At 48.6% G+C, this 25,441-nt stretch overlaps 1 protein-coding gene across 2 annotated transcripts in view; it reads right to left on the bottom strand.

Annotated features, from left to right (window-relative positions):
• The window catches only part of PRICKLE2 (prickle planar cell polarity protein 2), a 267,456-nt gene extending 258,492 nt beyond the window's left edge, over nt 1-8,964 (bottom strand). The window contains exon 1 of one of the 2 annotated variants that reach the window (XM_066596642.1): nt 8,850-8,964. In XM_066596642.1, coding sequence (XP_066452739.1) covers nt 8,850-8,891 — 42 coding nt within the window. In that variant the 5' untranslated portion in view covers nt 8,892-8,964. The remainder of the gene's footprint in view (nt 1-8,849) is intronic. The other variant, XM_066596641.1, reaches the window with a different exon arrangement.
• Nucleotides 8,965-25,441: the final 16,477 nt, after the last annotated feature.

The raw sequence follows: 25,441 nt of genomic DNA on the forward strand, positions 1-25,441 counted from the left end.
ACATCCGCCGTGCTAAAGAAAGAAGATCCGGGTGGCACAGAGGAGATCTGCGCTGGAGCCGGAGAGGTAAGACAATGCTTTTTCCTCCCCTTGTCTGCGGCCAGGGCTGGAATCTGCTGCGGGATTCAGCAGTGGAGTCTGTGCATGTAAGTGGACATTGGGCCTAACTCTTTGAATTTGGCTGCCTGAAAACAAACCAGCTAGTGAATATTGCACTGACAATTTTGCTGCAGATTTGTTACGGATTGTGCCATTGCAGATCCACGGTGAGTCTGCAGCAAAATACATGCGGATATTGTCAGTGTGGAATATTCCACCTCATGTTAAAGCATCGTTACAGAAATGTATTCAGCACATCTGTAGCATCTGACCAAAGGACAACCACTCTCAAATGCATCCGGCAAACAGCTGATTACTGGGGAATCAGCAACAAGCCAGGCATTGGAAATATGACACAGTAATATAGTGCGTAAGGCTAAAATAAATCCAGGCTAGAGGTGGTACAACAGGGCACTAGAGCAACCATGCCCCCCGTATCACATCCTGTATCCAAGCTAGAGGTGGTACAACAGGGTCCTAGAGCCTCCATGCCCACCTGTATCACATCTTGCATCCAAGCTAGAGGTGGTACAACAGGGTACTAGAGCCTACATGCCCGCCAATATCACATCTTACATCTAAGCTAGAGGCAGTACAACAATGTACAGAGCCTCCATGCCTGTCCGTATCACATCTTGTATCCAAGCTAGAGGTGGTACAACAGGGTACTGGAGCCTCCATGCCTGCCCCTATCACATCTTGTATCCAAGCTAGAGGCGGTACAACAGGGTACTAGAGCCTCCATGCCTGCCCCTATCACATCTTGTATCCAAGCTAGAGGCGGTACAACAGGGTCCTAGAGCCTCCATGCCCACCTGTATCACATCTTGCATCCAAGCTAGAGGTGGTACAACAGGGTACTAGAGCCTACATGCCCGCCAATATCACATCTTACATCTAAGCTAGAGGCAGTACAACAATGTAGAGCCTCCATGCCTGTCCGTATCACATCTTGTATCCAAGCTAGAGGTGGTACAACAGGGTACTGGAGCCTCCATGCCCCCCGTATGACATCTTGTATCCAAGCTAGAGGTGGTACAACAGGGTACTAGAGCCTCCATAATGACTAGCTCTCTGCATGATACAACACTCCTGTAACTATCTGCATACATCATGTAACATTTGCTGCTTTCCGTTTCTTGTTTTGTATTATGCAGAGAGGATGATATTATTTTGGCCCCATCAGACTGTTATGAAGTAGCAGCAGTTGGGTTATTTACAACAAGCCTGAAAGGAAAGAACATCCGTATGGCGTACTGAATGAAGGCTGTTGAATTATTGAAGCCGGGTATTGTGCTCTGTGCTAATGACATTATAGCTAGCCGGGTGCTGCTCTCCCCCAGCCTGGATCATCGCTGCTCTCTATGCCATTTTCCTGTGTGAGTTCCATCTGATTCCAAGATGGGTAGAAGTCGCACGGGGAGAGAACCCCTTCATCTGAATGTGTTCGTTCACATGAGGGATTTTTCTTTCTTACTGTTCAAGTTTTAAAAAATGGCTGTATACCGTATTCTTGTCTGATTCTCATGGAATAGTACATGTGCACAGGGTGCCATCTGCTCTCCAATGAGCTGTGCCCAAGAATCGCAGGCACAACTCACCATCAGCCGTGTGAAGACAGCCGGAGGGATCTGAGAACCAACCTGCAGGATTTCTACAGGGTTGCAATGTTAGAAGTCCATGCTTTGGGAAACACATGGGTCCAAAACCTCACCTATTCATGGCAGCTAATGGGCATGCGATATTGCTGACAATGCTGGTAAGATCATGCTGCCCTTGGCTGCTGCAGGTGCAGCTACAGTGCCAAGTGGTTCCTGCAGCTTGCAAACCCAGCCTAAGGCGTCATGTCCATGGGCAGATTTAAAGCTTAAATAAAGCATGCAGATTTGTTTTGTGGACCTTCCGTGGTACAGAAGAAAGAAGGTCAGTCCGTGGACGCAGAAGACCCGCACAGGTAAAAAAGTGTCCTCGGCCGCGGGCAGGGTCAGATCCCGCTGCAGGCTCCCGTGGGTGGAATCCGGCCTGCCCGTTGACTTGAGGCCTAATGCGCAAGTGGCATATTTTACCCCCATGCCCAAAACTATATAAAAGCAATATACTCATCATTGCTAACCAATGATCATTAAAGGGCTCAAGCTGTGGCCTATCTTCAGAATAGGCCATCAATAGTAGATCGGGAGGGGGTCTGCCACCCAGGAGCGCCAACAATTAGCTTTCTGGCATAATGCACAGCAAACTGCCAGGGCGGGGGGTTCTGGACTATGGACCAATACCAAGTCATCAGTCTTGAGAAAGGGAGTCCTGCAGGTTTCCGTATGAATGGAGTGGAGGTCACGCTTCATTTCAGTGGGCGTCCCCAAATTGTTCAGTGCATGGTGCGATGCTGCTGCCAGCCGGGTTCAGATCTCGTCTTTAGACGCACAAATATGAATTCAAAAGAATGGGGTCATACACATGAGCGATGTTTTCCCACATGGCACCGTGATGCACATTGCAGCATGTTCTATCTGGCTACATGATCTCGCATTGCCCCCCCATTGTTTGCACTGGCACCGGCGGCAGCAGCATCGGCCCCATTGGAAACAAATGGAGAACTCCGCTATCTTCTGCTGCGTCTGTGACAGCCACGCTGGAGGATCCCTGCATCCCCGCAATGATGTAAGGCTGATTTCACATGAAGACGCCTTACATTCAAGGGGCTGTCACATGGGTGGCGAGCAGGATATGGGGCGGGATTACCGTGTGAAACTATAGTGAAGTGACTGAAAAAAATTAAAACACTACAGCATGCTGCTGCATTTGGAAAAAAAGGCCATGGGCCCAAAAACACACATAAAGTGAGGAACAACGCCATAGGAATAAAAAAAAAAAAAAAAAGAATGGGCAAAATCTACCCATCTGCACCAAAACTGTGAGAAAAACATCAGAAATCCTGGTACAGGAGCAAAAACTTTTCACTGTGCTTACTGGCGAATGAACTTCGTGTCATTAGCAGCCGTAGGCTGTAAGGCTGCCTGTCCACAGGCGGGTTTTCATTGTGTTCCCCGCGGCGATAATCCAGCCTCGGGGAACGCAGCGAAAGCTCTCCATAGGCTGACAGCCGAGATCCGTCTGCCGACTCCTGCTCCTGGGCAGCATACCGCACACCCGTGGACTGGCAGCCTAACTGTTCAACTTCTATGGTATTACAGTCCAGGCTCAGACTGGTGAACCGTTGAGCCGGTGAATCGCCCGGGGGGCCTTTGAGCTGAGTGAACCCCACACCCCCAATGCAACAGTGCATATACAGCAGTACCCCCTGCAGTACCTAATCCTGTACCTCTGCTAGACCTTCTGTCAGTGCAGTAGAGGCCATGCCCTCCAGCACAATCCCGATTGTGAGTCGGACCAGATAGAGGAGGGAGAGGAGATAAACTGTGGGTGTATGCTGGACTGAGAAGGACAGGAGATAAGCTGTGGGTGTATGCTGGACTGAGAAGGACGGGAGATAAGCTGTGGGTGTATGCTGGACTGAGAAGGACGGGGACACATAAGAGGGACTGTGCTGGATGGAGAAGGCTGCTGCCGTTCCTACATGATACTATTTGTGCAGAGCAGGTTTAGACAAGTATATTAGTAATGTGTATGTAGTGCACACATGTTCATAATATGTATTATGGGTGTGATGTACGTATATGCATACTCGTATATCCATATGTCTGTAATGTGCCAGTATACATATTCAGATGATGGGGGTGTGCTTCTGCGTGCGTAAAACTGCCTATGTGTATAGACACACCTGTAGTATGTGTGTATATGTATGCCTATGTGTTAGGGGTAGATTCACAATAACATTTAACCACTTCATGACCGCTTAGCAATAATTTGTGGTGTGCGGTCATGTAGGGTGCATGGAGTGGGCTCAGGAGACAGTCTACTCCATACCCAGTTGTAGTTCAGAAGAGCTGCGACTCAACCAGTTCTGTGTTGTGTCCAAGTTCTTTTACAGTAGGAAATCCTACTGTTTCGCCTAAAATAACCCCTAGCTGCATAAAAAAAACCAAATACATCACCTAACAGGGGCTGTCCGCTCCACCGCACTTCTCCTCTGCAGGTCCCCGGCACTTGTCTGCAGTCTTCAGCCAGCACTTGTGGTCATAGGGTTAAAAAATCCTGCCTCCAGGAAGCACTGGCTCTGATTGGCTGAGCCACAGGGCTTAAGAACCAATCACTGCAGTGCTCAATGAACCAATCACAGCCATCGCATTTATGTGCGTTCCTTCCTCTGCGGAGATTCTACACAGTCAAAAAATCCTCAGTAAATCTACCCCATGTGACCAAACCCTGTGCGTCTGAGCAAACGTATCCAGATGTTTGTAAACCTGTAATTTAGTGCGTATCGCCTTATTTGGGTGCGTAGCGGCTTATTACACTTTACTTTTTGCACCTGGGGGCATTGTTACGTGCAAACAGGGCACAACCACACCCTGATTTAAATGACTATTTAGCCTAATGGGGTCCAGATGTCTTCTTTTTCCTGCAGAATTGTGCAGCATATTGTGCATCTGCTTGCGTACTGCGCGTGCATTTGCACACCTTTTATAGACTTCTATGGGGACCTTTGGTGCGCAAAAGTAGAGCATGCTGCGTTTTATTCGCACGCAAAAAAGGGAGTGTGAGTGAACCCATTGAATGGGTTCTACTCTTTACATATTGCGTGCACAAATACGCCCTTAGGGCTTACTTAGACGACCGTATATCGGCTCGGTTTTCACGCAGAGTCGATATACGGTGTCCTTGTCTGCAGGGGGGGAGGATGGAAGAGCCAGGAGCAGGAACGGAGCTCCCGCCCCTTCCCCGCCCCTCGCCACTATTTGCAATGGGAGGGGCAGGACAGGGGCAGAGCTAAGCGCCGTTACTTAGCTCCGGCCCCGTCTCGCCCCCTCCTATTGCAAATAGTGGAGAGGGGCGGGAGGAGGTTATCTGTGTTTAATTTATTGGTATATGAGGAGGAGGTCATCTGTGTAATACGTTAATATATGAGGAGGAGGTCGTCTGTGTAATATATCAGTATATGAGGAAGAGGTCGTCTGTGTAATATATTGGTATATGACCGGGTGGTCGTCTGTGTAATATATTAGTATATGAGGAGGAGGTTATTTGTGTTTAATTTATTGGTATATGAGGAGGAGGTCATCTGTGTAATATATCAGTATATGAGGAAGAGGTCGTCTGTGTAATATATTGGTATATGACCGGGAGGTCGTCTGTGTAATATATTGGTACATGAGGAGGAAGTCGTCTCTGTAGGATATATATAAAAAAATTTTTGTTTTGTTTTTTAAATATATATGTGGTTGTATGTGTCTGTAGTCCAACTCCGGCGTTGCCCGTGTATTTTTTTAGACACGAAAATAATTTAAATATGTGTGTATATGTGTGTGTGTGTATGTGTACTGATTCAATATATTAGTATATGAGGAGGAGGAGGTCGTCTGTGCAATATATTAGCATATGAGGAGGAGGTTGTCTGTGTAATATATTGGTATATGAGGAGGAGGTCGTCTGTGTAATATATTAGTATATGAAGAGGAGTTCACCTGTGTAATATATTATTATATGAGCAGGAGCTCGTCTGTGTAATATATTGGTATATGAGGAAGAGGTCGCCCGTGTAAGATATATACATTTTCTTTTTAGACACGAAAAGAATTTAAATATATATATGTGGTTGTATGTGTCTATAGTGCAACTCCAGCATCCCCCCCCCCCCCCCCCCGCGCGCCCACAGGGGTAGTGGGGCTGTGATTACCTGGCGTTGCCTGTGTATTTTTTTTTTTTTTAGACACAAAAATAAATGTAAATATGTGTGTGTGCTTGTATATATATATATATATATATATATATATATATATATGTATATGTATGTGTGTGTGTGTGTGTGTGTGTGTACTGATTTATTATATTAGTATATGGGGAGGAAGAGGTCATCTGTGTAATATATTAGTATATGAGGACGAAGTCATCTGTGTAATATATTGGTATATGAGGACGGGGTAGTCTGTGTAATATATTGGTGTATGAGGAGGAGATTGTCCATGTAATATATTAGTATATGAGCAGGAGGTCATCTGTGTAATATATTGGTATATGAGCAGTAGGTCATCTGTGTAATATATTGGTATATGAGGACGAGGTTGTCTGTGTAATACATTGGTATATGAGGAGGAGATTGTCTGTGTAATATATTAGTATATGAGCAGGAGGTCATCTGTGTAATATATTGCTGTATGAGGACGAGGTTGTCTGTGTAAGGCTGCATTCCCACGAACGTATATAGGCTCGGTTTTCACGCCAAGCCGATATACGTCGTCCTCATCTGCAGGGGGAAAAGATGGAAGAGCCAGGAGCAGTAACTTAGCTCCCACCCCCTCTCTGCCTCCTCTCCGCCCCTCTGCACTATTTGCAATGGGGAGAGGCAGAACAGGGGCGGGACTGATTTGCAGCACTTAGCCCCGCCCCCATCCTGCCTCCTTTCTTTGCAAATAGAGCAGAGGGGCGGAGAGAGGGTGGAGAGGGGGTGGGAGCTCAGTTCCTGCTCCTGGCTCTTCCATCCTCCCCCCCTGCAGATGGGGAGGACGTATATCGGCTCGGCGTGAAAACCGAGCCAATATACGTTCGTGGGAATGCACCCTAATACATTGGTATACGAGGAGGAGATTGTCTGTGTAATATATTAGTATATGAGCAGGAGGTCGTCTGTGTAATATATGGGTATAGGAGGAGGAGGTCGTCTGTGTAATATATTGGTATATGAGGACGAGGTCGTCTGTTTAAGATATATACATTTTTTTAGACACAAATTTAAATATATATATGTGGTAGTATGTGTCTATAGTGCAACTCCGGAATCCCACAGGGATTGTGGGGCTGTGATTACATGGCGTTGCCCGTGTATTTTTTTTTTTTAGACACAAAAAGAATCAAAATATGTGTTTTATATATATATATATATATATATATATATATATGTATACGTGTGTGTGTACTAATTTAATATATTAGTATATGAGGAGGAAGAAGTCATCTGTGTAATATATGAGGAGGAAGAGGTCATCTGTGTAATATATTAGTATATGAGGAGGAAGAGGTCCTCTGTGTAATATATTAATATATGAGGAGGAGGTCTTCTGTGTAATATCTTACTGCATGAGGAGGAGGTCGTCTGTGTAATATAGTATCCTGAGTGATGGACCCCAGATGATCAACTATTGATGACCTATCCTGAGGACAGGTCATCGATAGTATTCTCCCTGGAAAACCCCTTTAAAGCTTTTCAGGAATGCAGTCCTTCCTCAGAAAATGGCTGAATTGAGGTCCATGGTCTTTAATTTTCTGAAAGTCATATTACTGCGCCCCGTTCAGTACGGTGGTGAAACTTGGACTGGCAGCACCTTAGATATATGTATCCTTAAAAAAATGTTTGCATTGTTCATAATCTAAATCATATTGTTAATCGAAGTCTCCTCATCCTCCTCTTCTATTCTCCGGTATATATGCAGTGAGCTTGGTTATGGTACGGTATCTATACATTAAGCTTGGTTCTGTCTATGTAGTATACTCAGTTTTGGTATTGCAGCTGTGTAGTAAGCTTAGTTCTGGTATCATATCTATGCAATAAGCTTGGTTTGGTTACCAGATCTACATTTATACATTCTACCTATTAGCTTCTGCTCTCATTTACCCTTTGTGTGGGATATAGTAATTTATTAAATACCTGAACAACATAGAAGAACAGTGATAATTCAGCACTGATTGTCCCTGTATTGTTGGAAGGTGGGCCCTCAGAGACAATTCCGCAGGCGGGCCCTGAGTACCCCAGTCCCAGCAGATCACACTCTAGATGGAAAACTGGGATCAGCGATGATCTAATATGATGTTCTGCAGCAGCAGCAGCATCTTATAACAACTTGTGGCTACTGATTCCCTGCAGGACTACTATTCCCAGCATACCATAAGATGCTCATAACATACATTGCAAAGTTAAAAACAAGCAACCTAGTCAAGATGTTCTGCAGCAGCCATGTAAAGCAATAACTTAGGCCGGCTTCACACGGACATATTTGCATGTGCAATAAGCAGAGAATAGAACCCATTGATTCCGAGGGACTGGTTACATTTCCGTATTTCTCACGTGCATTTCGGTCAACCAAAAAAAAAAAGAACATGTTCTATACTGAATGCCTCTATAGAAGTCAATGTGGGCTGCGCAAATGTGCACGCAATACGCAAGACAGGCATGAAACACTGCGGTACTGCGCAGGAAAAAGAACACACTCATTAAGACTAATTAAGCCATTCCAATTGGCGCGTCTTTGCTTACCGCATGCAAATGAACATACCTTGGAGGTGCAAAAAGTGCGCGGAAAAAAGCATGGTACATTCCGCAACATCGCTGCGCGCCAATGCACATAGGCTGAGGCCGGCTTCACACAACCTATCACCTGCGTATGACAGACGCATAAGTCACGTGATGCAAAAAGTTTCTGCTGTGGAACTACAAGTCACAGCATAGCTGGATGCATTGGATGGGGCTAATCACAGAGCTATGGACCCTGGCAAGATGTCCTGCAGCAGCAGCATATAGCAACAACCTATGGCTACTGTTATGGGACTACAAATGCTATACACTGGATGCAGGAGTTTGGAAGTAACGACAGATTGGTGACCCTGGCAAGATGTTGCGCAGCAGCGGCGGCAGCGGTACTCACAGATCTGCCGGAATGTCTCCTCCAGGAGCTCCTGCTGAACATGTCCGGAGGCTGCGGAGGTCTCTCGGGTTCGGGGTCTCCTCTGCTGCTCTCAGCCGCGGCTCATGAATGAAGCGGAGGCAGCAGCGGGGGTTTCCGTGTGTGAGGCTCCACCTCGGACCTGCGGGGAGGGGGCCGGGAGGACGCCCCCATATGGTGACTGCACACAGTCTCACCGGAGCTCGGCGACCTCCTACAGGACGGGTGAAGACGGCGCACCTGAGGAGAACTTACCTCACAGCCGGGGACATGAGGAGAACTTACCTTACAGCCCGGGACCTGAGGAGAACTTACCTCACAGCCCTGGACCTGAGGAGAACTTACCTCACAGCCCGGGACCTGAGGACAACATACCTCCCATCCTGAGACCTGAGGACAACATACCTCCCATCCTGAGACCTGAGGACAACATACCTCCCATCCTGGGACCTGAGGAGAACTTACCTCACAGCCGGGGACCTGAGGAGAACTTACCTCACAGCCCGGGACCTGAGGAGAACTTACCTTACAGCCCGGGACCTGAGGAGAACCTGCCTCACAGCCCGGGACCTGAGGAGAACTTACCTCACAGCCCAGGACCTGAGGAGAACTTACCTCACAGCCCAGGACCTGAGGAGAACTTACCTCACAGCCCGGGACCTGAGGAGAACTTACCTCACAGCCTGGGACCTGAGGAGAACGTACCTTACAGCCTGGGACCTGAGGAAACTTACCTCACAGCCCGGGACCTGAGGAGAACTTACCTCACAGCCGGGGACCTGAGGAGAACTTACCTCACAGCCCGGGACCTGAGGAGAACTTACCTTACAGCCCGGGACCTGAGGAGAACCTGCCTCACAGCCCGGGACCTGAGGAGAACTTACCTCACAGCCCAGGACCTGAGGAGAACTTACCTCACAGCCCAGGACCTGAGGAGAACTTACCTCACAGCCCGGGACCTGAGGAGAACTTACCTCACAGCCTGGGACCTGAGGAGAACGTACCTTACAGCCTGGGACCTGAGGAAACTTACCTCACAGCCCGGGACCTGAGGAGAACTTACCTCACACCCCGGGGCCTGAGAAGACCTTACCTCACAGCCGGGAACCTAAGGAGAACTTACCTCACACCCCGGGACCTGAGGAGAACTTACCTCACAGCCCAGGACCTGAGGAGAACTTACCTCACAGCCCGGGACCTGAGAACTTACCTCACAGCCCGGGAACTGAGGAGAACTTACCTCACAGCCTGGGACCTGAGGAGAACTTACCTCACACCCAGGACCTGAGGAGAACTTACCTTACAGCCTGGGACCTGAGGAGAACCTACCTCACAGCCTGGGACCTGAGGAGAACTTACCTTACAGCCCGGGACCTGAGGAGAACTTACCTCACACCCAGGACCTGAGGAGAACTTACCTTACAGCCTGGGACCTGAGGAGAACTTACCTCACAGCCGGGGACATGAGGAGAACTTACCTTACAGCCCGGGACCTGAGGAGAACTTACCTCACAGCCCTGGACCTGAGGAGAACTTACCTCACAGCCCGGGACCTGAGGACAACTTACCTCCCATCCCGGGACCTGAGGAGAACTTACCTCACAGCCCGGGACCTGAGGACAACATACCTCCCATCCTGAGACCTGAGGACAACATACCTCCCATCCTGGGACCTGAGGAGAACTTACCTCACAGCCGGGGACCTGAGGAGAACTTACCTCACAGCCCGGGACCTGAGGAGAACCTGCCTCACAGCCCGGGACCTGAGAACTTACCTCACAGCCCAGGACCTGAGGAGAACTTACCTCACAGCCCAGGACCTGAGGAGAACTTACCTCACAGCCCAGGACCTGAGGAGAACTTACCTCACAGCCCAGGACCTGAGGAGAACTTACCTTACAGCCTGGGACCTGAGGAGAACTTACCTTACAGCCCGGGACCTGAGGAGAACCTGCCTCACAGCCCGGGACCTGAGAACTTACCTCACAGCCCAGGACCTGAGGAGAACTTACCTCACAGCCCAGGACCTGAGGAGAACTTACCTCACAGCCCAGGACCTGAGGAGAACTTACCTTACAGCCTGGGACCTGAGGAGAACTTACCTCACACCCGGGACCTGAGGAGAACTTACCTTACAGCCTGGGACCTGAGGAGAACTTACCTCACAGCCTGGGACCTGCGGAGAACTTACCTCACACCCCGGGACCTGAGGAGACCTTACCTCACAGCCGGGAACCTAAGGAGAACTTACCTCACACCCCGGGACCTGAGGAGAACTTGCCTCACACCCCGGGACCTGAGGAGAACTTCCCTCACAGCCCAGGACCTGAGGAGAACTTACCTCACAGCCCGGGACCTGAGGAGAACTTACCTTACATCCCGGGACCTGGGGAGAACTTCCCTTACAGCCCGGGACCTGGGGAGAACTTACCTCACAGCCGGGGACATGAGGAGAACTTACCTTACAGCCCGGGACCTGAGGAGAACTTACCTCACAGCCCGGGACCTGAGAACTTACCTCACAGCCCGGGAACTGAGGAGAACTTACCTCACAGCCTGGGACCTGAGGAGAACTTACCTCACACCCAGGACCTGAGGAGAACTTACCTTACAGCCTGGGACCTGAGGAGAACCTACCTCACAGCCTGGGACCTGAGGAGAACTTACCTTACAGCCCGGGACCTGAGGAGAACTTACCTCACACCCAGGACCTGAGGAGAACTTACCTTACAGCCTGGGACCTGAGGAGAACTTACCTCACAGCCGGGGACATGAGGAGAACTTACCTTACAGCCCGGGACCTGAGGAGAACTTACCTCACAGCCCTGGACCTGAGGAGAACTTACCTCACAGCCCGGGACCTGAGGACAACTTACCTCCCATCCCGGGACCTGAGGAGAACTTACCTCACAGCCCGGGACCTGAGGACAACATACCTCCCATCCTGAGACCTGAGGACAACATACCTCCCATCCTGGGACCTGAGGAGAACTTACCTCACAGCCGGGGACCTGAGGAGAACTTACCTCACAGCCCGGGACCTGAGGAGAACTTACCTTACAGCCCGGGACCTGAGGAGAACCTGCCTCACAGCCCGGGACCTGAGAACTTACCTCACAGCCCAGGACCTGAGGAGAACTTACCTCACAGCCCAGGACCTGAGGAGAACTTACCTTACAGCCTGGGACCTGAGGAGAACTTACCTCACACCCGGGACCTGAGGAGAACTTACCTTACAGCCTGGGACCTGAGGAGAACTTACCTCACAGCCTGGGACCTGCGGAGAACTTACCTCACACCCCGGGACCTGAGGAGACCTTACCTCACAGCCGGGAACCTAAGGAGAACTTACCTCACACCCCGGGACCTGAGGAGAACTTGCCTCACACCCCGGGACCTGAGGAGAACTTACCTCACTGCCCAGGACCTGAGGAGAACTTACCTCACAGCCCGGGACCTGAGGAGAACTTACCTTACATCCCGGGACCTGGGGAGAACTTCCCTTACAGCCCGGGACCTGGGGAGAACTTACCTTACAGCTCGGGACCTGAGGAGAACTTACCTCACAGCCCAGGACCTGAGGAGAATTTACCTCACAGCCCGGGACCTGAGGAGAACTTACCTCACAGCGCGGGACCTGAGGAGAACTTACCTCACAGCCCAGGACCTGAGGAGAACTTACCTCACAGCCCGGGAACTGAGGAGAACTTACCTCACAGCCTGGGACCTGAGGAGAACTTACCTCACACCCAGGACCTGAGGAGAACTTACCTTACAGCCTGGGACCTGAGGAGAACTTACCTCACAGCCTGGGACCTGAGGAGAACTTACCTCACAGCCTGGGACCTGAGGAAACTTACCTCACAGCCCGGGACCTGAGGAGAACTTACCTCACACCCCGGGACCTGAGGAAACCTTACCTCACACCCCGGGACCTGAGGAGAACTTGCCTCACACCCCGGGACCTGAGGAGAACTTACCTCACACCTGGGACCTGAGGAGAACTTACCTCACCGTCCAGGACCTGAGGAGAACTTACCTCACACCCCGGGACCTGAGGAGAACTATCCTGACAGCCAGGGACCTGAGGAAAACTTATCTCAGACGCTATGGCCCGGGACCTAAGGAGAACTTACCTCACACCCAGGGACCTGAGAACTTACCTCACAGCCCAGGACCTGAGGAGAACTTACCTCACAGCCTGGGATCTGAAGAAAACGTATCTCAGACGTGATGGCCTGGGACCTGAGAAGAACTTACCTCACACGTCTTGACTTGAGGAGAACTTACCTCAGACGCTGGAACCTAAGGAGAAGTTACCTCAAATGCCGCGGCACCAGGACCTGAAAACTTACCTCACATGCTGTATCACGGGACCTGAGGAGAACTTACCTCACACCCCGGGACCTGAAGAAAACTTATCTCAGACGCGATGGCCCGGTACCTGAGGAGAATTTACCTCACACATCGGGACTTGAGGAGAACTTACCTCACACGTCGGGACTTGAGGAAGTGATGCGAGGCTGTTCGCACATGAAAACACCTGACATCCTCGGGGATTTCACATGGATGAAGAGCGCAATATTGGGGAGGGATTCACTGCCCCATATCGTGCTCGCCCATGTGAAGTTAGCCGAAGGGCCGCTGCACACTGGCGACAGCAATATGGTGCAGTGATTTACGGCCTGACATCGCTCTCACAGTCCTTCTGAGAACCCCTGGATGCCAGGCGTTTACATTTGAAAACATCCTTGCGGGGGTTCTCTTCATCCCCGCCGCGGCTGTCATCTTCTCCCACTGTTTTTAATAAGGCCGTAGAATTTCTGCCCATACCCGCCTGTATAGGATTGCATTAGATAACGCAATCCTAGGCAGACGGCCGTGATTTGCCCGCGTGAAAACGCGCAGAAAACAAATCGCGGCATGTTCTATTTCTGTGCGAGCCTCGCAGAAGCCCGCACAGAGATGTCAGTGATGACAGGACAGCTCCTCTCTGTGCATGCGCCGGCTGGGCAGCAGCTGGCACACAGTGCAGAGAGGAGACGCCAGGAGCAGGTAAGCCGCAGGCCTCTGCAGGGGCACGGGTCCGCATCCCTCTGCGAGAGTTCTCACAGCGGGATCTGACCCGAATGTCTGCAAGCGGCCTAAGTTTCATATTTGTGCATATCAGACACGCTGCCAAGCTCCCTCGCACCTCCCATCTCCAGCAGTTACGATAGGCTCCCATAGAAGTCTATGGCAACCACCACTGTATTCCGGCTGAAAGATAGTTCCTGAACTATCTTTTCTGGCCAGCATAAAAACGCTGGACCGGAATGTGCACCATATGCGCTATTTTTCCCAGCCGGCCATTTTTACACTGCGGGAATACGCCCATCTGAACCGATGCATTGTAAACCAATTCATCAGATGGGCAGCGTATATCGGCCAGCTGTGAAAACGGGGTCTATATACGCTCGTGTGAATGAAGTCTATATACGCCTGTGTGAATGAAGCCTAAGCTATATAGAAGCCATTCTGCCCAGCGCTGCTGGGTTCATTCACGCGATGTAGCCATGTGAATGGACAAAAAAATGCTAATTCCTTCTGAAATTAGATGTGAAAGCCTTAGACTTGTGATATCACACAGAGGACCAACCTCCAGACTGAACTATAAGTGACCTGTTTGAGCTAGGTGCTGAACAAAGAACAATCTAGGGGTTAAGGCATAATTATATATGCTTATAGATATCTGCTTACTCATAAGATTAATAAATTCCCGCATCGTATATTAACCTTCAAAATTATTCGCTGACTTAAAAAAAAGGTAATACCTGTTGTCAATCAGTGATAGGATAATGATCGGGTGTTGTCAGACGCTGATTGTTTGTTATTTCTCATTTACCTTTGAAAATTAAATATAAGTTCTTAGAAGAAGTGCTCCAGGGCTCACATGATTGCCGAGCGTGCGCTCTCCCATATACGTCTGGGGAGAGTGGGCGCAATCTGAGAGGAGTCAGATTTCCGTGCAGCGTGTGATTACAGGGCAGGAACCAGGGAGCAGGTGAGTATATAAAACAAACAAAAATCACCTTCCTGACACCTTTTTTAACAGCACTATAACTTACACTTTGATGACCTACCCTATCAATAGGGAATCAATATTTGATCATTGGGGTCCGAGTTCTGGGATCTCCACCAACCATCCCTGTGAAGGGGTCAATGCTTCCCCTTCAGCTGATCCACATCAGTGGCTTGTACTATAACTCACCCCATCCTACCCCTTTCAAAATATTGCTGAAGGCCCTGGTCCTACTCCCAAAACCCCTGTACGGCTGAAGGCCAATTAGGGACTGAGACCTCATGGAATCTGAGCGGAAATGGTTTTAAAAGGTCTTTTGGGCATTAATTATTGGCTTATTAGGTAGGTATTTAATAGATGTTCTTTGAGTTCACTGCAGGGTCAGCGGTGCGCAGGCTGGCAGGTGCCGGGGAAACGTTGGAGCCCGAGGATGGATGGTGATTGGTCTGAAGAAAATGTCAGGAAGAAGCCTGAGGGATCCTTCTGTGAAGCTCGGGCCCTAGCAACAAGAGCTGATTAGTGGGAGTGAGGGCGCATTCAGACGATCGTATATCGGCTGGGGTTTCATGCCCAGCTGATATACGGCGTCCCTCTCTGTAGGGGGAGGAAGCTGGAAGAGCCGGGAGCAGTGCACTGAGCTCCCGCCTCCTCTCTGCCTCCTCTCCACCCCCCTGCACTATTTTCAATGAGGAGAGGCTGGACGGGGGCGGGGCTAATTCCCTGAACTTAGCCCTGTCCCCGTCCTGCCTCCTCTCATTGCAAATAGTGGAGAGGAGGCGGGAGCTCAGGGCACTGCTCCCAGCTCTTCCAGCCTCCTCCCCCTGCAGTGAGAGATGCTGTATATCGGCCGGCGTGAATACCCAGCTGATATACAGTCGTCTGAATGCACCCTGAGTGTGAGAGAAAACTGATATAAGGAGGTGCTGACAGGACTAGAGGCTCAGGTTTTTTATACAGCACCACAAGATTGACCCTTCTGCCCGCCCTCTTGTTTTGCTTCCTACTTGTTGCACCATGTTTAAATGGGGGAATGTCGCCCGCCTTCTGCGGGGGGGTATAAAGATGGATTAAACATTGGTTATTGGTGTAGACTTGAGTATGTAGGACTCAGTCTACGTGTTATATATGTTGGTTTTTGAGTTATTAATATTTATAAGGTAACCCTGTTTAAAATAAATGCTGCGGCCTTTTAAACCCATGCTGGCGTCTGCGTGTTTTATTTCAGGTATATGTTTAGATATTAATAAAGAGCATAAGATTCCATGGCAAAAAGCTGGTTCTGCCAGGCAGAAGCCCTCAGCAGCAATACATTTCCACATGAATGCTGTCCATGTAATATAATGACACCAAGTCCTTCAGAACCAGAGATGTAAACCTGATTTCTCTTTTATTGGATTGAAAAGCAGCAATGATAGATGTGTTTCGCAGCATAGACCCCTTCCTCAGCAATGTCTAGGGGAACACCGCTCTGGCTAAGGCCGGGCTCACACAGCTGTAAGGGTAAAACTCTGCATGAGTTACGTAGCGCTTTACAACTTCGGAGCGTATGGCGGTGAAAATTGTTCTGCACATGACATTTTGTTTATATTTTGCAACGGTATGTACATACGTGCTGCCCATATGCAATGTAATTTTGTTTGGGTAGGCATACATACGCGCCCGTAGAGAACAATGGGCTCTATTGCACATATATAGGTAGCAAAATACAACGTTCTGCGCCCGCGAATTACGCAATTCGAACATGTTAATGTGAGCAGAACTGCGTAAGAATTGTATTTGATTGCCTGCGACCCCCTTTACGGATGTGACGTCATCCTGGTTTGGCAGCACTTCTGTACATTTTGTTTTATTTAATCTTTCCGCCAGACCTTTTGGGCTAGCACAACTTATTTCTAGGGGAGCTCCACCCTACTTCTCCTGCACTATAGCTCCAGACCGAGAGTCACTTGTAGAGCAACTCCTGGTTCGGGTTTATAGATGGAGGTCCTGAGTGGCAAGTCTCCCTCTATGATATCCATATGCCCTAACATGTCATCACGGACAGGGGGTTTCTTCTATGTGCACATAGAAGAACTCATGTGTTTTCTTCATGAGACAACCCCTTAAAAGTTTAGGAGCAAGCCTTTAAGTCATTAGGTTTACATGCTTGGTTTGGAGCATTGGTAGAGTGCAACATCCATATAGCACCAGACGTCACGGGACAGGAGGTGGGCACAGGCTAGCTTCTGGGGCATCTCTGGGAGTATCCTTAACTGGCAGTCTGTGGTAGCCGCTCTTTGTAGCATCTGATCATGTCGAGTCTGGCAGCTGAAATTCCTAGTGATCAACTGTTGTTAAAGGGCAATGCTACAGCAAGCCACATTTTTCACCTAGAGCGGCTACTGCATGATTTGTGAAGTATTAGGGTGACTACCCACTACAGTTTTTTTTCACAGCGAAATTTGCAGCTTCTTTTTTCTGCATGGGACTTGTAATGTTAAAATCGCGCAAAATCGCAATTTACCGCGATCACGATTTTAACATTACAAGTCCCATAGACCGCTGCAGAAAAAAAAACGCAGCGAATTTCGCTGTGAAAAAAAACTGTAGTGGGTAGTCACCCTAACATGGCACTCCTTCAAAGAAATGTGCAACCACATAAAGCGGGGTCATGCTGAGCCCTGAAGAGTGGGGGGCATGGTTTCCAGCAACTCCACCTGGCACAGGATCCCGACCCGGGGACCACCTACATGATGTTCTGTTGGGTGATGGAGTAATGCTTCTTGTACATCATGACCAGATAGTCATCAGCTGTGATCATGTAATAAATGGTTCAGTGAGTCATATGCAGGAGCCTAATGGCATAGGGCATACAGAGACCTAGTTCACTTTCCCTTAAAGCGACACTGCGGCCCTGGACAAACAAAGATGGCCGCACTGCTTCTCTGACTGCCTGATGCAGTGAAGGAGCCCTTAGAGCGGCTCCAGGTGAGCGCGGTTTTGTCCCCTTATACGGCCATAATAATCACGGCGGCGTTACGGGACAAAACCAAACCACTGATCTCTATGGGATTTCAGTGATTTGGTTTTTACCACCTCTTTTCCTGGTTGTAATTTGTACATCCGGGAAAAGATAGGACCTGCCCCAAATACCCCACCGGCAGTTTAACTATGTGCTGGAAAGATCGGGCCGCACTCATCTTCCCGCGCTAATTTTCAGATTTCCCCTCGTTCAAGTGCGGCCGAGCGCATTTGCGCCTATGGCAGTCTGAATGAGCCCTTAGGCCACTCTCACACACATGAATGCAGCAGAGTACCACGATTTCAAGCGCGGTGCTTTGCCGCGATTTTACTTTCGCTTTCAGCTGCAGTGTGTTTTAGCGTGATGGGTGATGAGGTGCGCTAAACAAACAAAAATAGAACAGACTCCGCTTTAAAATCACAGCGCTGGAAGGCGCCGTTCAGCGCCGCAGTCCAGCACACGTCTGCGAGGCACCACTGATTTCAATGGGAGCATTGTACTATAGTTAACGCAGCGTTCAAAACGCCGCATTAATCGCGGTAAAAAGCGCCTTAGTGAAAGAGACCTTAGTCTAAGACACCACACTTGCTATGATGGATCAGTGCTGCCCACATGATCAATGCTGACCAATCAGAGCGGCATGTCGTGTCTTAGACTACCAATGCATACTAATGTACAGTGTGCAACAGGTACTCAGAGGAGCGGTGTGGCCATCGTCGCTCGCCCAGACCCGGAGGGTTACTTTAAGTAGACATATAAGTATTATTTTCTGGTCAGTTTGATGGGAACTGATTGCTGCAGGATGATGCGTAAAATGATGGCGTATGGGGGCGCCGAGTCTTATCTCTTGTACCACACGTAGTGATGACGTGTGAATTATTCCAGTAAGCACATTCATCTGGTATGGGGGAAGCTCCGAGGGGAAGATGACTGGCTAGCATTAAAGCTTCTACGCTACCTACCTACAAAAGTATATGTTGGAAGGCTTACAGCCGCAGGTTGTGGTTCCGACGGAATACAATGTTTCTAGTGCGGTTCATTCTTATTACGCCGTGTTTCCATAACAGCGACATCAGTGATATTTGAACGGTGACATTATCTTGTACCTGCTATGTGCTGACATTTTCCTCCTGTTAATAATAACTCTATAGACTTTTTCATGTTGCTGCTGAGCTACAGAGCATAATGAAAGTACCTGGCGCTGCAAGAACATGGTGACACCGCGCAAATAAACAGGAACGCAGCGGGCTCTCTGCGGAAAATCACTTGACATCAGGCCCTGGAACGGAGAAGGATCCAAGCAGATTGTTAGTAGGAGAAGCTTCTCAAGGAAAACATCAAGCAGATCGCAAACGAAATTCAGAGTTTTAATTATTGCATCTGTGACGGATTTATCCTTCTGAATAGAAATATAATGAAATGAGGCTTTATTTTTAGTCCAGATTGGTTAACCACTTCATTACCAGGGTATTTTAGGCATGACAGGCATTTTCGGGGGATTTACTATTGATGATCTATAGGCTGCCTGTCCATGGGCGATGATCCGCTTGCGATAAATCAGCCACGGATCACGCTCTGTAAAGCTTTCCATAGGATTACTATGGAAAGTGCAGCACCAACGTCCACCAGCGGAGAATCATAGCGATTCTCCGCTTGCAGGATTTAAATCGTGCCATGATGCGATTGCCGCGATTCTCCGCGGTGAGCTCATCTGTTAGATAGGCTCATCTCAGAGACCTGTCAGTGCTGCCCCCTCCTCCTCCGCGGCGGAATATCGCTAGCGACATTCCGTCACAGCCGTAGACAGAGGGCCATACTCAGAATAGGTCATCAGTAATTGATCACAGCCGAGCAGGAAGGAGGGGGGGGGGGGTCCACAATGGGGTTGGAGATGGAATAGAAGGCATCACTCCCTTTGAAATGAATCAGAGAAATGTCTTCCTTTACACTTCCGCGTTCGACCACAGTGAAGAGCCGGAAGTGTATTGAAAGGCATCACTGTCATTGAAATCTATGGGAGCAATGTCTTCTATAAAGCCGTTTACATAAAGACAGAAAATGGTGTGGAGTTTCTACTGGCAATTCTGCAAGATTTACAGTACAAGCCACTTGGAGGGGATTTTAAAAAATCTTCATATGGTGTGGTCTATTTATGCTGCGGAATTCAAGCTTTGAAAAGCAAGGGTTAAATCTTTCAGCAGATATGCAGTTAAAAACACAGTCGAATCTGCACCATTTGGGTGCAAATTTGGACACAGCAGATTTGGTGTGTATTTGCTGGGGGTTTTCTGCTGTGGAAAGCCCGCAGCTAATACGCCTCCTGTGAAGGTACCCTTACACTTCTAGCTCCAACCCCAGTGTGGACGCCAAGCTAAGCTGCACTGACAGTGGACTGGAAGATCGGCTGATCGGAAGGGATCCAGATCATTGAACCCACTGATCAACTATTGATGACCTATCCTAATGGTAAATCCATAGAGGTGAAGTCCCCTGGTGCAAGCACCGAGTCATGACTGACTCCTAGGATGACATCACATCGTGACATTTTCTTGGCAGACTGTTTTTACAGGGTGGTTTGCCATTGCCTTCCCTAATCGTCTTTTACAGCCCAGCAAGCAGGCTTCTCATTTTAACGAGCTTGGAAGGATGGAAGGCTGAGTCAACCACAACCTTCAGGTCGCGTGCAAGAGCTTAGGACTTCATTTCTGCTGCCTTAAGATTCTGCACCACACGAGGCTCAATAAATCCACAGAATCAATCAAATCCTCAAAAAAACATTTAAATGCTGTTATGGCACATCGGTAGGACATAACAGTATGATCGGTGGGATCGTACCTCCACTCATCTTAATAGCAAAGAGCCATCTGCTGCTAATGGAGCTGTGTTGCAGTTCCATGCACAAAGCGCATACAGGAGTCTCGCTGTGTAGAGTAAGGGCTCATTCTGACGAGGAAATTTGTGCAGCTATGTTACATGCACAAAAAAAACAGCGACTATTAGAACCAATGGTTTCCTATGGAAACGTTCAGACAAAGAAATTTTAGACGCGCAAAAAAAATCGCACTTAAAAAAATAGATCAGCCACTGAAATTTAGCAAGTGAAATTCCTTGCTGTGCGAAAATATAGGTCTTGACCTATCTTTGGTGCACCAAGCGCAGGAGTGTCCATAGATTCCTATGGCAGGTTGAAAAAAGGGAGAGGAAGTGAGTTTAGCTGCGCCACGAAACCCAAAAGCACTGTGTCCCTGTGGGGAAACCCCTTTATCCCCGGGGAAATCCCATCATCCCCGCTGTGGAGAAACTCCTTCATCCCTGGGGCAATCCCTTTATCCCCACTGCGAGGAAAACTCTTCATCCCTGCTGAGATGAAGTGAGTCACCAGCCATGAAGGGAAGCACTGGGGGAACCACCTACATCTCCCCGGGGGTTCCCTTCATCGCAGGGACGAGGGGACTCCCAGGGAGATAAGGGGAAGGCCCAGGGAGGCCCTTATCCCCACGATGAAAGGAACCCCTGGGGAGATGACGGGAAGCCCAGGCAGAGATGAAGGGAGTCCCTGGCAGGGGTTCCCTTCATCACTGCTGGGGAATCCCTTCATCCCCACTGGGGACTAACTAGGGACTCTCGAACCACAGCGCATTTTTACGTTGCTCATCAACGTTGTTTCAATGCTGATACAGCTCTGGACTTCAGCACGAAAAAGCCATCCATTCACTGGATTTTCGAGTTAGCCGCAATTTTTTTGTGCGGCTTTCTATTGTGCGATTTTGACACCCGTGTGAATGAACCCTACAGCTGAGAACGCTAGTTCAGAGGTTCATGGGGGTCCTGGCACTCAGACCCCCAATGATTAGAAAGTTATGTCAAATCTCACTGATATGCCTTTACATTGTAAAGCGGGGAAACTATTTTAGGAGCCTTTCACGTAGCATTTGTTGGAATTCATAAAATTTTTTTCCTGCAGAAATTAATTGCAGAATTACATGTCTTTTATTTTTTAGAAATCTGCAACAACAGAACCGCAAGACATTGTTAACTCCGCAATAGTAATCTCTTCTGCCTTAACCCTTTCCAATCCACTGTCTGACGTCTAAAGACATTCTGATTGAGGGCTGCACAGCCTCCAATGTTGGAAGACGTCCGGCAGGGTATTCTTACTGTATATTACTGGTCGCTCTGTTGTCGGGGGCCTCTCCAACATGTCCAATACCGCAGTACTGGCTCTAGCCAGCAGGTGGCACTATTGTATAATGGCAGAAAGAGAAAACCCCCTAGGAAATCCTAAATCCAAAATTGGATTGCAAAGGGTTAAAGGGGGCTTCTCACCTGGTGAATCTTATGTCATAGTATATAAAAATATCAGAAACTTATCAAATAGGACCTGTTTTTAATACTGTCCCATTCTCTGTATGTATTTTTCCCTAGGCATCCAGAGGGCTCTTTTACCGGGGCTCAAATAGCCGCACTAGGGGCTTATTCAGATGGGCGTATATCGGTTGGGTTTTCACGCTGCCCCTCTCTGCAAGGGGAGGAGGCAGGACGGGAGCTAGTGCATTGAGCTTCCGCCCCCTCTCCGCCCCTCGCCACTGTTTGCAATGGGAGGGGGCGGAACTTAGCGCTATCTGAGTATTAAATTGGGTGAACGATTAGCAGTCGCAAGCACGTTTTGCAGCTGCTATTAGTAAGTATGCAGCTCCCTCTCTTTGCCGACCAGCTCCTATAGGAGTCTATGGGAGCCCCAGCACTGTGCTGTCAAAAGATAGGACATATCCTATCTTTTAATGGAGAGGGATCTCAGCGTCAAAAAAATGTGCCTATTATGCTGTGAAAGAGCCCTGATTGTTTATAGGTTGTTGGGAGGGGGTATGACCACTGTTACCACTAAGCTGTGAACGCTGCAGAGGAAAGAGTTAAAACAACATTTTAATGAGGATTAATAAGCCCAATCACAGCTAGAGTTGGGAAATATTAACTCTATCATCAGTTCTAGAGTGCACTGCATAGAGGGAACAGTGGTTACAACCAGCATTGTGATCTAGTAGTGGTGGCTGCACTTGCACTGTGTTTACAGATCTGTTTCTATTACAGACGGCTGGGTTTTATGCTTGGCCACCTCTCGTCAGCTCCAGTGAGGTCTATAGGATGACTTCTGGACATGCAAGGCAGCAGTGAAGCTATTCATTATATCTTAGAAGACCTTTCACACGGGATAGAATTTTGCCGCAACACGCAGCACAATTTGCCTCCGCGGAGATTCGCACCAAAGTCCTCATGTCCTACTTCGGATTTTGATGCTGGACGTCCAGCAGAATTAAGCCATTTTAAGTTCCGCATCAAAATCCACGCGTTAGATTTTGGCGTGAAATTTTCTGCACAATGGAAATGCCATCCCATGTGCAAGATCCCTAAAGGAGCTGAAGACTAGGACTGAGCTCTTAGCAGCCTTAGGCCTCTTTCACACAAGCGTATATCGGCCCGCCGTTTTTATGGTTGGCCGATATACGTTGTGATTTGATGCATTGGATTTCAATGCATTAGATCACATCACCATATTCCTGCGACGTAAAAGCCCCCGGCCGGCCAATATAGCGCCAGGCATTTTTACGTCAGGCCCAGAAGATAGTCCTGGAACTATCTTTTGGGATGGAATACGTCGGCTGCTGCATGGGCTCCTATAGGAGCCAATTACAGCGGCTGGAGAAGGCAGGTGGGAGGGAGTTTTGCAGCGTGACTGCTAAACTTCCTCCCTCTTCTCTCCTCCCCTCTGGCTGATTGCAATGGGAGGGGGCGGGACGGAGTGGTGCTCAGCTCTGCCCCAGCCCCTCCCACTGAAATCAGCTAGAGGGTAGGAGAGAGGAGGTGAGCTGGCGAGGGAGGGGATGGGGGGACAATGACATGGCGGCCTCGGCGTATATGCGCCGGGGCCCATGCCATCTAAACGGGTGCACAAATCTAATGTTAACGAGTTTTTACACCTCACATCATAGCGTATATCGGCCAACCGTGAAAACGGCGGCCGATATACGCTGGTGTGAAAGAGCCCTCAGAAGCAAGCATGCAGCATAAATGACACATTCCAGTTTTTCTGCTTGTCGGTACGGTTACAACGATACCAAAATTCTTATATTTTTTTAGGTTTTTCAACTTTTCTGCAATAAAAACCCTTTGTTTGGAAATCTTTTTTTTTTTTCAAAATCGTTGCATTCAAAGTCTTGTAACATTTTTATTTTTTGATGTATGGAGCTCTATGAGGGCTTATTTTTTGCAAGATGAGCTGTAGTTTTTATTGGTACCATTTTGGGGTACATATGGCTTTTTTGATCACTTTTATTGCGTTTTTTAGTGAAGCAAAACGCTAAAAATTAGCATTTTGCCTCAGTTTTTTAGCGTTTTTTAAAACGCTTTTTCCGTGCACAGTCAAAAGCATGTGCAGCTTATTGTATGCGTTGTTACGGACGCGACAATACCAAATATGTGGGGTTTTAATTTTTTTTTATGCTAATCTGAGAAAAAGCATAAAAAAAGGTTTTTTTTAACTTTTATTTACATTTTTTTTTAATCTTTCTTTTTTTTACAACATTTGTGTCCCTCTGGGGGACTTTCACCACAGCCCTGATGATTGCTGTGATAAGGCATGGCAGAGCTACTGCCCTGCCATGCCTTATCGCTTATACAGCGATCTCAGGCACTGGCAACACAGGACGCCAGTGTCTGGCATCCTGTTGCCATGGCGACAGGCCAGGCTCTCGCGATAACAGCGCGAGAGCCGGCTGAAGACACAGAGGGAGCGCGCTTCCTCTGTGAACTCTTTCCCTGCTGCGATCTACTTAGATCACGGCAGGGAAGGGGTTAACAGCGCGCGGGGGGGGGGGGGGGGGTGCATCCCCGATGCCCCCCGCTGTTGCAGCGGAAGGCACCTGTAAGCTTTTTGCAGCGTTGGACGCTGCAAAAAATGCCTTCCTCTCCATTCTCTTGATCAATGAGTAGAACAGGTTACCCTGGGAGGTGGTGAGTTCTCCTTCAATGGAAGGCTGGACAGACATCTGTCTGGGATGATTTAGTGATCCTGCACTGAGCAGGGGGTTGGATCCGATGACCCTGGAGGTCCCTTCTAAATCTACCAGTCTATGATTCTATGCAAATAGTGCCCTTCCTTCCGAAGAACCATGTGTCATTCCATGGAAAATAAGGGCTTGCTAGTGACTTCTCCTGGTTGATAACAGCTGATCGCTGGGTTCCCAGCACCAGGACTCCAGCAGCACATTGTCTGTGGACTTTTTATGTGTTACAAGCATTTTCCCATATCCACAGGAAACCATAAATCTCTAATAGCTGGATATGACATTGTCCTGTTGGAAGGTGGGTGGGGGGAGGAAGGGGGTAGCATGACTGATGTGACACCTAATGATTCCTAGAGCGAATTAGTGGTGACGCTAGGAAGGATCCATGCCTCTCCATCTCCTATTCACTGCTTGTGTTTTATTTTTTGAGCAGCCTCCATAATAAAGTGGA

This window comes from Eleutherodactylus coqui, chromosome 3 (genome assembly GCF_035609145.1).
Source record: "Eleutherodactylus coqui strain aEleCoq1 chromosome 3, aEleCoq1.hap1, whole genome shotgun sequence".
NCBI lineage: Eukaryota > Metazoa > Chordata > Amphibia > Anura > Eleutherodactylidae > Eleutherodactylus > Eleutherodactylus coqui.